This window comes from Osmerus eperlanus, chromosome 1, assembly GCF_963692335.1.
Source record: "Osmerus eperlanus chromosome 1, fOsmEpe2.1, whole genome shotgun sequence".
Classification (NCBI taxonomy): domain Eukaryota; kingdom Metazoa; phylum Chordata; class Actinopteri; order Osmeriformes; family Osmeridae; genus Osmerus; species Osmerus eperlanus.
In genome coordinates this window covers 25,747,187-25,764,157 of record NC_085018.1, presented here as the reverse complement: position 1 = coordinate 25,764,157, position 16,971 = coordinate 25,747,187, and the positions used below count along the sequence as shown (strand labels likewise).

Sequence of the window (16,971 nt, the reverse complement as noted above, 5' to 3'; positions counted from 1 at the left end):
CTTCCCCTGCCAGGGCTCTACGTAGTATCATAATTATGTAAACTAGATATGTCTTTATGTAAATTGTTCGCAGGCCTACTCTAGAATTGATTCAACGGTCTGAATGACAGGGGGCGTCTCCTCTAAATGGGCGTGCCATATGTTGTTTTGCGTGCGCGCCCCCTGCTGTGTTTACTGTGAAAGAGTGCAAGTTGGATTGTCATGTAGTAAGCAATACAGAGGACGCAGGATTTATTTACTCAAGTTGTAAATATCCATTTTAGGTTGCCGTCCCCAGGGTAAATCGATCAATGAGGTAACCGTGTTATCTTTTGCGTGCATTATTTGGCTTTTAAAGAAATTTACGGAGGGATTCGAAGCCAAAGTATGTATCGGTCTCTGTATGCCTTTCGATCCGCGGAGCCCAACTCGCTTCAGTTTGCGGCCGGGGAGAGCTTTCTGATTCTGGAGCGAAGCAACAAACACTGGTGGCTTGGATCTCGCTGCACCTCCGGTGAGACGGGATACATCCCCGCATCTTATGTCGAAAAGATTCAGGTAGGAGGTCCAATTTCAATAGTTCATTTTCCAAGAGTCAGCGTTGACGTGGATTTTTTTTTCTCTGACAGAGGCAGTTTGCCATGCTAGTGCGGTATTAGCCTTGTAACCTCCATTATCGACTCACAAACTAAAGAACGAGCAAGCAAAGGTGGCTTCATGGATTCTATAATATTTTTACTTTAATGTGCTTGTCAATAGTTTTCGGAACGGCGTTGCTCAATTTGTGCAAGGGCAGATCAACCCCATTGGTTTCATCAGCACCGTTAAAAAATAAACTGACATTTGGTGAGGACAGGGTTGAATCGAGAACACTTGCCAAGTTTGCAATGCCATCTGCTGTGTGCCGCAGGGCTCGTTGTGACAAGAACTAAATAAATGAAAAATGCCCCGAAAATGCTGCGACGCATCTGTGTCACGCGCAGTTGGAGCTCAGACCTCATGACACGGGTCCCTGGAGACCATTACGGGGAGCAGCCCGAAGAGAAAGACGGTAGTTGCCCATGGGGACACCAGTGACAGCCGTAACTGCTGGGTCTACAGTGCTCTCATTCAGATTGTATAGTGCCAGTCAAATGTCGGTTAGTACCGCAGCAGACTGTTAACGAGCATCTTTAGTTTTCTAAGCTGCTTGGTCCGAGTGCATTCCCGTTCCACAGCCAGTGTGAGTAGCTTGATGTGAGCAAATGTGATGCTGTACTGAGTGTTTGGTGCATTCTCATCAGGCTTTGATCACAGTTAGATAACTGTCCCATTTTTTTCCGCCTGAAGTCCCCTTCTCCCTCCAGCCACACAGATATGAGTTTTTGTCCAGAGGCTCATTGTTAATGCTGTGATGAATAAATATTTCACACTCTCTTTCTTACTCTCTTTCTCTCTGTCTCCCAGGCCCCAGAACAGGATGATGTGTTGCAGTCCATCGACAGAGCAATCGAAGGCATCCATAATGTGGCCATGAAGAATGGGGGCAAATACAATCTTGAACAGAGAGATGTCCTACAGTCAGTCTTTTGATACCAACATAATTATATTGCATTACACTACAACTAACTCAATTATATAATTATATACGTTGTTTGACATTAAATGGTGTCTAATGTGCTGGCTTAAGTATATTCAGTCCATATGGAGTTGAATGTTGTCCCGGGGCTTCCTGTCGGTTTGTCTGACTTCCTGCTGTCTCTGGGACAGGAAGTTGATCCACCACAGGAAGGAGACCCTGGCACGACGAAGCCCGACTCCATCCAAGCACGGTCTGCCCTCCTCCACCAGCGAGCTGTCTCTCACCAACACCCCTCAGCCCCCCAATGGGCTCAGTCGACGCCAGGCCAGCGTGCCAGTGTCAGGGAGTCTGGAGAACATGCAGGGAGAACAGGGCTTTTACCAGGTGAAGTGGACCAGAGTAACAACTCAGACATGGGCACGCGTCACCAACACCCACTGTCCTGTGTCCTATTGGGGATGTTTAACGTGGCGTGGTTCTGTTTGTCTCTCCTCCTGGTTCTCCCTCTGTCTTCCTCTCATTCAGGTTCCTCCTCAACCTCGCCGGGCAGCGCCCCTCACCCCACCCCCCCCTGAGAAGCAGAGAGCTACCAGACGTCCAGGTTAGCTCCTCATCTTCGCTGATCTCTCTCTTTCTCTCTCTCTCTCGGTCCTTTCTCTCCTCTCTAACGCTCTCTCCCTCCATGAACTGCAACCCGACTTCATTCACTGTATTCTCCTTGATCGTCCTCTCTTTCTTTCTTTCTTTCTTTCTTTCTTTCTTAGCGGCACCAGACATTCCCTCCGAAGCGTCATCTGTGCCTCCCTCTCCTGGCCCCGCTCCTGATGCAGGCTTGGGCCTGTCCCCAGCCGTTAGCTCAGCTTCTCTAGACTCCAGCTCCTCCCACTCAGTGATCTCCTCTGATATCAGCCTTCCCAGTGTGGCCAGCACCCCGCCTCCGGTCCCAAGTCGGGTCAAGCCCCCTGCCCCCCAACCTGACGACACCCACCCCAACCCCAACCCCCCACCACAACCGCTTCCCTCAAACAGAGGCCCTGCACCTCAGCCTCCGTCCCAGACCCAGCCCCAACCTACAATACCCTTACAGCCAAGCTTGGATGACCAATCAGAAACAGAGTGGCCCGTAGCCCCTCCCCCTGTCACAGAGAGTCCCCTGGGGAGCCCCACCAGGGCGGAGCCCTTTCCCATGACGACGGGGGCGGAGCTGATCGAGCTGGTGCGTAAGAACACGGGCCTTAGTTACGAGCTGTCGCGAGTGGCCGTCGGCGTTGTCGTGGGACACCTGCAGACCGCCTTACCTCAAGCCTCCTCCGACTTAGAGAAAGTCCTTCTCTCACTGGTGGAGAGCAAGGTCAGACTTGTAATTGTTGGTTGAAATATCCACTAACATATTATTTTTTGCTGCAAGCTGGGTAGAGGTTACAACTGCCACCACTGTCGTTGTAGGATTTGGGTTCAGCGTTGCCGCGGGGACAGGTGTGTCACGATGAGCAGCGTCTGGAGGTGATCTTCGGCGACCTGGCTCGCCATCGCGAGGACTCCCAGCAGCGCAGCTGGGCCCTCCACGAGGACCACACCCTCATAGCCTGCTATCTGGAGGAGCTGCTGAAGATACTGGTGAGACAACCGCTCGAGTCGTCTTTTGAGTGTGAGAGAGTTCGCGTGGGTCAAGTTACACAAGCTGTGAAAACAACTGTAAACTTCTGAAGAATTGTGTTCTCAGACCGACGCAGACCCGGAGGTGTGTAACAGGATGTGCAAGACCAACCATTCTGAACCGGTACTGTCACTGGTCTCCTACTATCAGATGGTAAGAACCACTTTGAGGGAGACCTCTTCAGTAAAATCTCTCAACAGAATGTGCCAGAATGTCCTCTCCATGACTCACAGCTCTGTGTCTCCTCGCCGACCTTGTAGGAACACCGTGTGTCCCTTCGCCTGCTGCTGCTCAAGGTGTTCGGAGCCGTGTGCAGCCTGGACGCAGCCCTCATCTCCACCCTGCTCAACTCCATTCTGCCCATGGAGCTAGCCAGGGACTTACAGACGGACACCCAGGGTGGGTCCCTCTGCTCCTCCTCCTTCCTTCCTCCTCCCCCTCCCTCCTCACTCCTTCCTTTCTACTGACAGTCCCCAACTCCAGAGCCCCTTCAACCCCTTTAGACAGATTTAAATCAAACAATTTCTGAATAATTACAATGGTATGCTTCTTCACGTCCATGTTCCCTGTCCTGAGTTCTCTCTTTCTTCTTCTCCTTTCTTTGATTTTCTGTGCTTCTCTCTGTCTCTACCAGAGCACCAGAAGATGTGTTACACTGCTTTGGTGCTGACGATGATCTTCTCCATGGGCGAACAAGTTCCCTATCACCACTACGGTAAGAGACAGAGAATTTGTTTCATAACTTACTTCTAAAGCCACCTGATAGTAAGGAGGAGGAAGTAGTATAAAAAGTAGTCCACAGAACATGCGATTCCATTGTGTACTATGTTTCGCTGTGTCTCGTTCACACATGCGTATCTCTTCTGACCTGGTCCACAGAGCACTTGAACGCAGGGTTTGTCCAGTTCATTCTGGACGTGGTGGAGGAGGGTCTTCCATCAGACCCCACTGAGCAGCTGCCAGATCTCTGTCTCAACCTCCTCCTGGCCTTCAACCTGCACCTCTCTGGTGAGGGAAGCTTTTGAAATACAAAGCCCAGCTGGCTGTTATTATTTTGGGGGTTTGGATGGTTGTTATTTTGCGTATAGCGTTGATGTTGCTATGGAAACATTGTTGTGTTCGTGAACAGCTTTAGGTTTTGAGAGGTTTGAGGTTCCTGAATTTGTGATTGTCCCTCAGTGCCCAGTAACAACGTCATCATGCAGACCGTAATGAAGAAAAACCCTAAGATCCTCACAGAGAAAGTTCTGCTGCTGCTAAACAGAGGGGGTGAGACTTTTTAAACTTTCTCAGATTTGATCACAGTTTTCTGAATAAAATTTGACTTAAATGTGAAGAAAAAAAATTAACACTTAGGTCGTTTGAGCAATTTTCTTCTGTATTCCGACTCCAGATGACCCTGTGTGTGTCTTCAAACACGCCCCCCCGGCCCCACACTCCGTCCTTAAGTTCCTCCAGGATGTCTTTGCCAGCCGAGAATCTGCTGACATCTTCTACCGCACTGACATGATGGTGATGATTGACATCATAGTTCGACAAATCTCTGACCTGTCACCTGGAGACAAGGTGGATGCCTAGATACAAACACATTCACATTCTCTGCTACGGCACCCATGAGTCTGTTTGATAAAAAGAAAAAAAAGCCATAATTTCTTAATTCTCTCTCGTTTTCTCCCTCCAGTTGAGGATGGAGTATCTCTCCCTCATGCACTCCATCATGCGCTCCACAGACTACTTGGAGCACCGACACCGTGTCAGTGACCTGCAGGGGGCGCTGCGCATGATTCTGAACGAGGAAGCAGATGACGAAACCCTTGGCGATGGGGGTGGAGCCACGGCCAAACAGATGGATAAACTAATAGTACAGCAGGTCTATAAGGAATTCCCCCAACTGAACGAAAGCTGAATAAGACACTTGTGGCCTTCCCCACAGTAGCCTGCTCTGTTATCCTGTGGAGATGTCGCTGTCTATATGCTTTGGGTTGACTGGTTAGCTAGCTGTGAGAACACATCAGTGTCTCCTCTACACTAATTTAGGCTAGATTATGGCTTGTCCTAGACTAAATCACTCTTTCAAGAAGTCTGTTGAAGATGGGGGTTGTTTTTAGTTTGGGGTTAAGATTAATCTAGACCTGGGAACCCGGTGGTAAAGTCTGCTTCCTTAAAAGGGAAATAACTACTCTGAGTAGCTTGTTCCTGATAGCATACTGTATTCTTACACTGTTCTTTTTCTGTATTTTTCTGTGTTTCACTCTCGCTCTTACAAGGTGGCATGGCATCACAGTAGGTTTTAGGTTTAAAGACAAAAGTTGTGTTCACTTATCTGTGGTCCTGACTCTTAACCTGAAGCATAGCTTAACTATTGCTATCTGCGCTAATTGCTTTGTGCTTGGCATAGCCTAGCCTGGGAGGCCGATCTGTCTTGTCATGGTTAATCTGCTCTGGCAGAGTGGTCTGGCCAAACTCCCGTTCAAACAGATTTCCCTCTGGTACGAAGTGCCGTGCCAATCGCAACCTTTTACCGAATACAGGACTGGTTTAATACAATGACAGAACAGAGAAGCACCATGGAGGCATTTTGGTAATCAACCAAGGTGGTGTTTCGTTCGCTATACAATTCTATACCACTGGGTCCAGGGGGGTTCGGCCTGCGCCCCTTGATAATGCCAGACTACGCATTTGCGATTTGGCCGTGAAAAGCTCAACAGAACAAGTGTTAGACAGGTCCTGGTCTGTGCTTCTGCTAGGATACGGCTAGCTGCAGAGTAACAGTATTATAAAGCAAGGCTAAACCAGTGCAATGGCTGCTTCTAATACGTCTTCTAAACCAGCTCTGACTACCTGTGTGGACTATGACTGAAAGGGAATATATGTATTGTTAATGCACTTGTTGTTAATGTTAAGGGATTTTCAGATGGCTCCACCTACTCACTTAACTTGTTTTGTAGTTGTATTTTTTTAATGTTTCATGACAGTAGTGGTGTTTTGGCTGGTGAGAATCGTGGTGTTTTGACTGGTGAGAATAGTGGTGTTTTGGCTGGTGAGAATAGTAGTGTTTTGGCTGGTGAGAATAGTGGTGTTTTGACTGATGAGAATAGTGGTGTTTTGGCTGGTGAGAATAGTGGTGTTTTGGCTGGTGAGAATAGTGGTGTTTTGGCTGGTGAGAATAGTGGTGTTTTGGCTGGTGAGAATAGTGGTGTTTTGGCTGGTGAGAAAAGTGGTGTTTTGGCTGGTGAGAATATTCTCCACTATTGTCCCAAATTCAACACCCGACTAGTCAGTTTGAGGCTCACTTAACAAGCGAGGGCCGTCCACCCCACACCAGTTCTGTAGTGACCAGTGCCGGCCCAAGCCTTTATGGAGCCTTAAGCAGAATTAACTTGGGGGGCCCCTCGGTGACGCCAATACAATATATATAATATATATATAATTTTTAAATGAAACTGTAATTTCATGTGGTCTTGGGGGCCCTCTGGTGGCCACGGGGGCCCTAAGCAGCCGCTTAGTTCGCTCATGCCTTGGGCCGGCTCTGGTACTGACCACCGTGTTCTCCAATCCTTATCCGTTTCGGACACTAATTTAGTTAATTCACCACACGCCCTCGCATCTGTTACAGTGATGTCTCTTGGTTTCATATCTTATTTTTATTACTTAACACTTGGTTTAATAAGAGGCATTTGAGGAGGTGTTTTGTTTGAGTAACATAAACAAATCACATACACAGTTGGTTTTTAATAATGTCTATTCTTATATACTGTATGTGTGTTCATGAGTGTTGATCAGTAAATTAAGTATGAGTAACCCTACATGTGATTAATGTATGTTTTGTAAATGGGTTTGTGAGAGTGTTCGTCATTTCCCCTTAAATCTATGCCCTGCTTTCCCCTAAACCACCACCACTGTGTCATGGTAACTACTTAAAATATATTTTCTAAAAGAAAGATAGAAAATGAAATGGTTGGAAAGGCGATATGGGGTCAACTGTATTTTCCTAATGTTTACAATGCAAATAAACATCTCAATTAAGTGTATTGTTTGTCTGGATTAAACAGCAGTTAGGACTATTAATTACAAGCATTGCATGTAGCCTATATTGGCTTATTGTTGTAGTTTAGGATGTATACATCCTATTGACGACATACGCTACAAATTTCTAGCAACAACATGAACAAATGGGAATAAATGAGCAACCATGGGCCATTTGCTAGACGTTTGTTGGTGTATCGGTCTTGAATAATGGAAATGTGTTTCTAAATGTAAATACACCCAATGGATATAGAAGTAGTCTACCGTACATGCTTTTTAGTATTTGAAATTACGTAGGCCTACAGATTATAGGATAATAGTCAAATAGTATTTGAGTTTACCATTATATATTTCGGTGAACCGTTTAGGGCCCTATTTATATGTATAGCTTTAACACATACATTTATGCTTTAACAGGGTAGAAATGTACTATTCTGGTCGGACAGCAATTATAGACGGACAAAGATCGTGTATGGTGTTGCTGTAAACTCAGTCCGGGCAGTGATCTGGGTGAAAGGTTTTTGCGGCTTGACAGAAAACTGCAGCAGCTACACAGGTCTGTACGTCCTCACTTGTTACCGCCGACTACTTTACCTTTTTCTAAGTGTTCTTTTCTATTTTTAAGGAAAAGGAGGAATCATGTCGCAGACCATCAGTCCAGGAAAAAACTTTGTAGCAGGGGGGTTTGGTGGTGTCTGTTTGGTCTTTGCTGGACACCCTCTCGACACAATAAAAGTAAGATAGCTTGAAAGGCTGTTCGTTTATTACCTGTTTGCACTATATTTTGAAATGTTACCAAATTGTTAACCCACGGGCTTGTCCTGTCTTACCTAGCAGGCTAGCAAGATATTCAGATTCAAATAACGACATGGAAATAATGTCCTACTCACAGAAAGCTTATTGATATGTAGTTAGCTAATGTATTGATTAAAGCAGTTACGAATCAGTGCTGTAACAATAAGGTTATCCACTGACCCATGACGTAACCAAAGTCCTGAGCAGGTTTGGCTTGTCACGTTACTGGTTGTCCCGCGCAGTATAACCTGTAATGCCGTTCAAATCCGTATGTTTTGACGAATACGTTTAAATACTATATATTGTTTGGTCTGTTCTCCTGTTCCTTCAATTTGTGTCTGTTTAATCTTCAGGTTCGTATACAGACACAACCCAAGCCTGTACCAGGACAGATACCCCAGTATGCTGGCACCTTTGATTGTTTCAAAAAGACTCTTGCCAAAGAGGTGGGGGTGTAGAGAGAAAGACAAATATAAATATTGAATATGTTGGTTGCAATTTTCTTATTTATTTTTATTTTGTGCTCATGCACAGGGGATGAAAGGCTTGTACAAGGGCATGGCAGCTCCAATCATCGGAGTGACCCCGATGTTCGCCGTCTGCTTCTTTGGTTTCGGTCTGGGCAAGAAGCTTCAGCAGAAAACTCCAGACGAGATCCTGAAGTAAGTGACACTGTATACACACCAGTGGGTGTTTGTCTTCAATCAATCAATCAAAATGTATTTATAAAGCCCTCACACAAAGGGTGCAAAAGTGCTGTACAATTTACAATAAAACTGTACGAGGATCTTGACACGTTGGGGGAGTAGGAAGCACCTCATCCTCTGTGGGTCCTTCCAGATATCACCAGCTGTTTGCTGCTGGGATGCTGTCCGGTGTGTTCACCACCGCCATCATGGCTCCAGGAGAGCGCATCAAGTGTCTGCTGCAGGTGAGAGGAGTACTGGTACCAAGCCTGGGGCAAAAATACATGCTTGTGTGTGTGTGTGTGGTTGTGTGTGTGTGGTAACGTGTGTGTGTGTGTGTATATAGATCCAGGCAGCTAGTGGAGAGGTGAAGTACGCCGGGCCCATGGACTGTGTGAAGCAGCTGTACAGAGAGAGCGGCATTAAGGGGATATACAAAGGCACTGCTCTGACCCTGATGAGAGGTACTGCTCTGACTGATGAGAGGTACTGCTCTGACCCTGATGAGAGGTACTGCTCTGACCCTGATGAGAGGTACTGCTCTGACCCTGATGAGAGGCACTGCTCTGACCCTGATGAGAGGTACTGCTCTGACCCTGATGAGAGGCACTGCTCTGACCCTGATGAGAGGTACTGCTCTGACTGATGAGAGGTACTGCTCTGACCCTGATGAGAGGTACTGCTCTGACCCTGATGAGAGGTACTGCTCTGACTGATGAGAGGTACTGCTCTGACTCTGATGAGAGGTACTGCTCTGACTGATGAGAGGTACTGCTCTGACTGATGAGAGGTACTGCTCTGACCCTGATGAGAGGTACTGCTCTGACCCTGATGAGAGGTACTGCTCTGACCCTGATGAGAGGTACTGCTCTGACCCTGATGAGAGGTACTGCTCTGACTCTGATGAGAGGTACTGCTCTGACCCTGATGAGAGGTACTGCTCTGACCCTGATGAGAGGTACTGCTCTGACTCTGATGAGAGGTACTGCTCTGACCCTGATGAGAGGCACTGCTCTGACTGATGAGAGGTACTGCTCTGACTCTGATGAGAGGTACTGCTCTGACCCTGATGAGAGGTACTGCTCTGACTCTGATGAGAGGTACTGCTCTGACTGATGAGAGGTACTGCTCTGACCCTGATGAGAGGTACTGCTCTGACTCTGATGAGAGGTACTGCTCTGACTCTGATGAGAGGTACTGCTCTGACCCTGATGAGAGGTACTGCTCTGACTCTGATGAGAGGTACTGCTCTGACCCTGATGAGAGGTACTGCTCTGACTCTGATGAGAGGTACTGCTCTGACCCTGATGAGAGGTACTGCTCTGACTCTGATGAGAGGTACTGCTCTGACCCTGATGAGAGGTACTGCTCTGACTCTGATGAGAGGTACTGCTCTGACCCTGATGAGAGGTACTGCTCTGACTCTGATGAGAGGTACTGCTCTGACCCTGATGAGAGGTACTGCTCTGACCCTGATGAGAGGTACTGCTCTGACCCTGATGAGAGGCACTGCTCTGACCCTGATGAGAGGTACTGCTCTGACTCTGATGAGAGGTACTGCTCTGACCCTGATGAGAGGTACTGCTCTGACTCTGATGAGAGGTACTGCTCTGACCCTGATGAGAGGTACTGCTCTGACTCTGATGAGAGGTACTGGCTGTGAGCACAGAGCTGGTCTGGTCTGCTCCCATTACATCATAGTGTTCTGTCGTGTCCAAACCATTCATCCTATATGGAGGAAAATCCCCTCATTAAAGCTGCCAGTCTGGACTTCCACCTTCGTTTCCTTGTGTCTTCTGAAACTCAAAGTGCTAGAGAACAGAAACTAAATAACATAAAAACATGGCCACTGTCCAGTGAATTATGGAAGTGAATGACTGGGAGCTTTTAGTTTTCTAAATGAACTGTTTGTTGCTCTGATTTTAGATGTGCCAGCCAGTGGGATGTACTTCATGACCTATGAATGGCTAAAGCGTATTCTCACACCAGCGGGAAAAAGGTGAGTTTTTTCAACTGCTAGTCACACTCATGCAGTGTTGAATGAGGGCACCCTATACGAGCATCTAATGTTTTTAGAAAAGTTTTCTCATGTATGAATTTTATACACAAAAAACAACCTTCCTACCTTTCCAGCGCAGTACAGATGTTTGTGTTGACTAGTGAGTGTCTGTTATGTCAGTGTGTGTGTGTTATATATCAGTGTGTGTGTGTGTGTGTGTGTGTGTTATATATCAGGTAATGTGTGTGTTATATATCAGTGAGTGTGTGTGTTATATATCAGTGAGTGTGTAATACATCTGCAGACTAACTGCTGTTTCTGTGCAGCCCCAATGAGCTGAGTGTTCCCAGTATTCTGTTTGCTGGAGGCATGGCTGGGATCTTCAACTGGGCCGTGGCCATACCCCCTGATGTGCTCAAGTCCCGCTTCCAAACAGGTTGGTCAATTCTAACCGGCCTTGTTGACTTTATTTGGATAAACGGTAAAAAATAGAATGTGAGTGACATGTCTGACCTGAGCTCTCACTAACACACACACTGTCACACACACACACTCACACTGTCACACACACACTCACACTGTCACACACTCACACACACTGTCACACACACAGCTCCAGAGGGAAAGTATCCTAACGGATTCCGGGATGTTCTGCGTGAGTTGCTGAGAGAGGAGGGAGTAGGTTCTCTCTACAAGGGCTTCACCGCGGTCATGCTCCGAGCTTTCCCCGCCAACGCGGTAAGTACCCTCGACAACAAGACCAGCCGCCGTTTAACCTGTACACAACTCTCGCGTGAACTCGCCTCTCCTGCTGCGATAACGTGTATTCCTGTGACGCATCTCTTTTCTCAATGGGATTCGGTTTCCCCGTCTTTCATCCAGCTCTGCATTTTAAATCACTCGTACCGCTGACGCGAACCCCAACAGTGATATTGTGTCGTAGTGTGAAAAGATAGATCATTCAGAATTTTCTGGGTCAGTTGTGGATATTGACGTTGTGTCGTCATCTTTCCCTCTCAGTTATTGACGTTTTGGACCTAGTTACATAAATGTTGAATGAAAAACAAAAAAATTAATGTACATATCAACGTCTGCATATTTATTTTCCTCAGGCCTGCTTCTTAGGATTTGAGCTTGCCATGAAGTTCCTGAACTGGGCGGCACCCAACTTGTGATCTACGTCAGGTCCCTAGCTAACGAAGTCCACCACATGCTTTTAAAACCCACGTCTCATATCAGACTGTGATTCATTGATACACACATTGTTTCACACAGACACCTTGTAGAATAAACACAAACACAAACACACACAAAGTCCCAACAAGGGAACAAGCTGATACAGTGACATGATAATGGTTGGGGGTGCACGGCACCAACACACACAGGTTAAATGTTCCTTCTTCTGTACTTTGTGTGTTTTTGTTATGTTGTTTTTTAAATAGAAAACGAACTGAACATGTGCCTTACCTTTACAGACTTGAATATATCCGTATGTCAGGGAGTAGGTGCATCTTCTTACGATATGTGTTCCAGTCGCAACAGATCTGGACATCGATACGTTCACTATGTGGTCACATTCATGTCTGAATGAATGAACCAGATAACCAAATGATTAGCATTAGTTCTTGAGCTTGAGCTAATTATGATCTGCTCTAATCTAGTGGTTGTGAAGCCATAACATTATGATTTTTCAGTGGAAAGGGCATTGTTTGTCTTATGTATGTAAATACAAATAAAATAAAATGATTTGAAACATTGTAAAAGACTACTCTTTTGCAAGGTCAGTTTTGTCTGATTTAAGCAATAAGACCCACATTTCCGTGTTGTAAAGGGAAATATTGTAATTGTTTAGGGGAGCTGGCAACCCGATGTTCACTATCGATAGTCAACGGTATGAATACTGTTTTGTAAATACAACCTTCAACTAGTCTTATGTGGTTTTCAAGAAATTATCATTATTCATGGAAACAGTTGCAACGAAAGGTCCAAGGGAACGTTTTCGTGACTTTTTCTTCCAGCACACAGACTATGAGATGCTGTTCAATGGCAACAGAAAGTGAGCCCTAATAACCAAGTTAGTGCAGACTTTGTTGCTGTGAAACATTTTTGGTGGCTAACAAAACGGTTAGTCCGAAAACTAGTCTATGTTCCGTTAAAACATTTAATATGTTAGCAACGTTAGCAGACACTTTGATGGTCACCTGTGACTGACTCTTTCATCTACAGTTACAAAAATATCCTCCCAAAACCTTTGAAGCTTTAGAGTGGACAGAGCACGAATAATTGTCACGCTCCAAAACACAAAAGGTTAGACAACCGTTAATTAGATTTGATCTGAAAGACGTTCGATACTTTCCGATAGGCTATTGGTCTAAATGTGGAGCCGGTAGGCCTAGACCAGTCTGTCAGCGGACGTGCGCGGGGGTTTCGGGTGTAGGGAAATGGGTGGTCTCGCCGGGGGGCAAAAGCGCACTTATCAAATGTATGAGAAATGTCAGACTGAAACGGATCACCGAGAAGGCAACATCATAAGGTAGGCTTATTATCATTAGTTATCAAGCCGTTAGTGTGCATTAAGTCAACTTTTACATTTACATGTATTTATCTACTATAGGCAATGCTAAATGACTAAATGTAAATGTAAATTTGACCGCATGTCTGATCTCACTGGGCCCAGCCTATATCTCTGACATGCATTCAAATTGGTTATTTTACACTTCGGTTTCCTGCCTACTAATACGTTTTTAGAGGTAGGATAATACCGAGCAACAACATGGATTTCCCGGTTGATCCTGCTTTGCCGGATCAAAAGACCAATGTCAAAATAAGTGATTGTCCTCCCCGGTCTATGCCGTTGTTGGCTACATTGCACAGCCTGTGGAAGATTAATGCTAACAATAAACTGCAATTTAAACTTCAACAGATAAACTTCCAAAGTTGTGAGATGAGTGTTCAGATTCCAGTTGGTTTGACGGAGTTACTGCAAGCATATACTGTGGAAGTTCTGCGACGCAGGCCTCCGGATCTGGTCGAATTTGCTATACAGCATTTCACTCATCTACGAGATAGCCGTAATGTCAAGCCAGTGAAAGAGTGTCCCGTCAAATCAATCAGAAAAGGGGTGTCTTTTGAAAACAACTCATTAGAGGAATCAAATGAGGAAGACGACGAAGAGTCGGACGTTTTGTGTGAGTGATACTTTTCACTTTAATTCAGCCATTTTTTATGTTCTTTGTCGTGTTATCTTTACTATGTCTCACACGCGCACAACGTGATAGATGGTCAGCTGATAGTGTTCTCAGTGAATGCTATTCTTGTCCTAACATTTACTCGGATGCAGTCAGATCAGTCTTCTTTAAAAATCACATGCTTTCTATTGGGATAGGCCTACATTTTTCAGAGAAAAATAAGTAATTAGAATATTGTAAAAGTCATTTTTAAATATGTATTTTGGGGTTACTCACTCTCTCACTCTCTCTTTCAGTCTCCCTGCCTGTATTGCCCTCATCCCAGAAATATAACCGCAGAGTATCAGGTCAGTATTAATCTTGTGTGATGGTTCCAACGAGTTGGTTTTTCCTCTGTTCCATCTCTCATTCGGCCCGAGGATAGCCTCACGTGTCACAACACTTGTGTTCCCTCAGTGTGTGCAGAGGCCTATAACCCAGACGACGACGAGGACGATGAATTGGAGGCTCGCGTGGTTCACCCCAAGACAGACGAGCAGCGTTGCAGTCTCCAGGACGCATGCCGAGACATACTATTGTTTAAAACCCTAGATCAGGTAAAGAAAGCGCTATTCTCCATGAGTAAATAAAAAAATAAAAATAAAAAATAGAAAAAGACCAAGTAAATGACACATGATTACATGTTTGCTTTTGTGTGTGTATGCGTGTAAATACCACCGCCTACACACACAGGAACAATTCTCAGAGGTACTAGACGGCATGTTCGAGGTACGCGTCAAATCCCAGGAGCACATCATAGACCAGGGGAGCGACGGAGACAACTTCTACGTCATTGAGAGGTGTGTGTTGTTGGTGTAGTAGAGAAAACAATTTCGCGGCATGAGAGAGTATTTGTATGAATTGCGTGTGTTCAGAGGTTCTAGAGGAAGGCTCTCGTCCCCTTGATCCTCCTGTCCTCTCTGTTAAAGGGGTGTGTATGATATCGTAGTCCAAAAGGATGGCGTTGGGCTGCGCGTGGGGACGTATGATAACAAGGGCAGTTTCGGGGAGTTGGCACTCATGTATAACACCCCACGAGCTGCAACTATCATCGCCACTCAGGAGGGGGCGCTGTGGGGTCTGGTGAGTAACCGGGCCAGCTGGGCAATGTGATGTAGCCTACAAGCATATATGGTGTTTTTTCATGGACATTTTGTCCTGTTTATTTATGTGGCAGTATAAAAGTGCAGTGTTGAGTTTTGTTTTTAGCCTTTTAATTTCATTATTTCTTAATGTATGAATGCATGTTTGCATGAATTTGAATTGTGCCAAAGACTTTTGCACTGTAGCTTGTGTGTGTTTTTCTTTTCAGGATCGGGCCACATTTCACCGACTGATTGTGAAAAACAATGCCAAGAAGAGGAGGATGTACGATGCCTTCATCGAATGTGTTCCCCTTCTGAAGTCTCTGGAGGTACGTGTTGGTACAGGAGACACAGGTTATTTTTTACATTTAGTCATTTAGCAGACACTCTTATCCAGAGCGACTTACAGTAAGTACAGGGACATTCCCCCGAGGCAAGTAGTTTTTCTTGAGTTTTCCTGAGCTCTTGATATTGAAGACCCTGAATAAATCCATATTTTCTGTGCCTTTGTCACGACCCAACCTTCTTTAGCTGTCTGAGAGAATGAAGATCGTAGATGTTCTTGGAGTAAGAGTGTTCAAAGATGAGGAGCGTCTCATCATGCAGGTAGCCAGTTCATTGTCAGAACTATACACAATATATCTGTGGCCTTGTAATTCTATAAAGTTTTTGTATTTTCTATTTTTTTCTCAGGGGGAAATGGCTGACTGTTTCTACATTGTGGAGTCAGGCGAAGTGAAGATCATGATGAAAAGCAAAGTGTGTAAAATCCTCCTTTTGTCTTCCTTTTCTTCATCATTTTTTACATCACTTTTCGCCTGCGTACGCTTGGTTGCATAATGCAGGGTTTTGAGTTAATTTTTTGTCATGGTAAATGTTTTTGGTTGCCTGTGACCTTTTGCTGTTGCTGGAACAATCAACCACCTGTCTGCAGACGAAGGCAGGTCAGCAGGACAACACGGAGGTGGAGATAGCCCGCTGCCGCAGGGGACAGTACTTTGGGGAGTTGGCTCTGGTGACCAACAAGCCACGAGCAGCATCAGTCTATGCTGTCGGAGGAACCAAGTGCCTGGGTAAGTTCAATATCCATTAAGCGGTTAACATGAGTGAAGCCTAGTTCAAGCACGACTCTGACACCGCACATCGTCCCAGTCATCAACAACACCTGTGTTAGCCTGCTTCAAGCCCATTGGTCCACCATAGGTCAGCAATATAATTGTTGTTGTATTATTTCGTGCTGCTGCCACCCTCCACCAGCTCCCTGTGTTGTCTATGTTACTGTCCATCTGGGGGGGATTATTACTCCATTTGCTTCCCCTAGATACCTTACATCCACTCCAAAGTCAAACCTATTCCCATGTCTATCATTATCAATAAATGATCAAATCAATACGAGTGTCTTGAATGACACACCATTATTGGCTACTTCCTGTCATCATATAAATATACGCTTGTTTCCCTCCCTTTGTTTCTGTTCTGTTCTCCCTCAGTAATAGACATTCAGGCTTTTGAGCGGTTGCTTGGTCCGTGTAAAGAGATTATGAAGAGGAACATCTCCAATTATGAAGACCAACTGGTAGCTCTGTTTGGTTCCAGTGTAGACTTGAAACCTTAAAGGCATCCAAATCAATCACATACATGCAGATGACATTTGCATACAGTGTATATAGTTTGTTGTACACTTTCATACGTTATCAATACCAATTACTATATATTATGTTTATGATATATAATTTAAATACTCTAGGAAAACTGTCCTTCATTTATATGGATAAGAATGTACTAGATTAAAATAAACCTCAAATGTATTTATTATTGTGTATTTTATTTCTTGTCTTAGTTCACTTGTTGGCTCACTGTTTTTGTAGTTTTACATTTTCCTATTTTAAAAAAAAGATAGTGGACCTTCTACATTTTAGAGGCAGTTTGTGTAAAATGCTAGAAAATGTGTGCAAT

At 45.2% G+C, this 16,971-nt stretch overlaps 2 protein-coding genes across 2 annotated transcripts; both read left to right on the top strand.

Annotated features, from left to right (window-relative positions):
- The first annotated feature begins 161 nt into the window (after positions 1-161).
- LOC134029162 (NCK-interacting protein with SH3 domain-like) lies at positions 162-7,224 on the top strand. Its single transcript, XM_062473181.1, has 13 exons — positions 162-537; positions 1,426-1,538; positions 1,729-1,924; positions 2,066-2,141; positions 2,305-2,891; positions 2,987-3,157; positions 3,264-3,350; positions 3,458-3,596; positions 3,832-3,912; positions 4,077-4,205; positions 4,377-4,466; positions 4,591-4,763; positions 4,879-7,224. Exons 1-13 carry the CDS (start codon positions 367-369, stop codon positions 5,101-5,103), a joined length of 2,238 nt encoding a protein of 745 aa, XP_062329165.1. The 5' UTR covers positions 162-366; the 3' UTR covers positions 5,104-7,224.
- A 428-nt stretch (positions 7,225-7,652) lies between these two features.
- prkar2ab (protein kinase, cAMP-dependent, regulatory, type II, alpha, B) lies at positions 7,653-16,828 on the top strand. Its single transcript, XM_062473169.1, is given in 17 exon segments — positions 7,653-7,779; positions 7,849-7,958; positions 8,372-8,464; positions 8,553-8,680; positions 8,859-8,949; positions 9,051-9,168; positions 10,631-10,707; positions 13,648-13,891; positions 14,188-14,238; positions 14,348-14,487; positions 14,624-14,730; positions 14,860-15,013; positions 15,243-15,344; positions 15,547-15,621; positions 15,709-15,774; positions 15,950-16,088; positions 16,506-16,828. Coding segments are annotated over 16 exon segments (1,806 nt in total). The 5' UTR covers positions 7,653-7,779; positions 7,849-7,862; the 3' UTR covers positions 16,631-16,828.
- The last annotated feature ends 143 nt before the right edge of the window (positions 16,829-16,971 follow it).

Bases quoted from the DNA above. Each gene is read 5' to 3' on its own strand.
- LOC134029162 (XM_062473181.1), top strand. From the start codon at position 367: ATGTATCGGTCTCTGTATGCCTTTCGATCCGCGGAGCCCAACTCGCTT. The intron at 1,925-2,065 runs GTGAAGTGGACC...CCTCTCATTCAG, and splicing joins GAGAACAGGGCTTTTACCAG to GTTCCTCCTCAACCTCGCCG. The intron at 2,142-2,304 runs GTTAGCTCCTCA...TTTCTTTCTTAG, and splicing joins GAGAGCTACCAGACGTCCAG to CGGCACCAGACATTCCCTCC.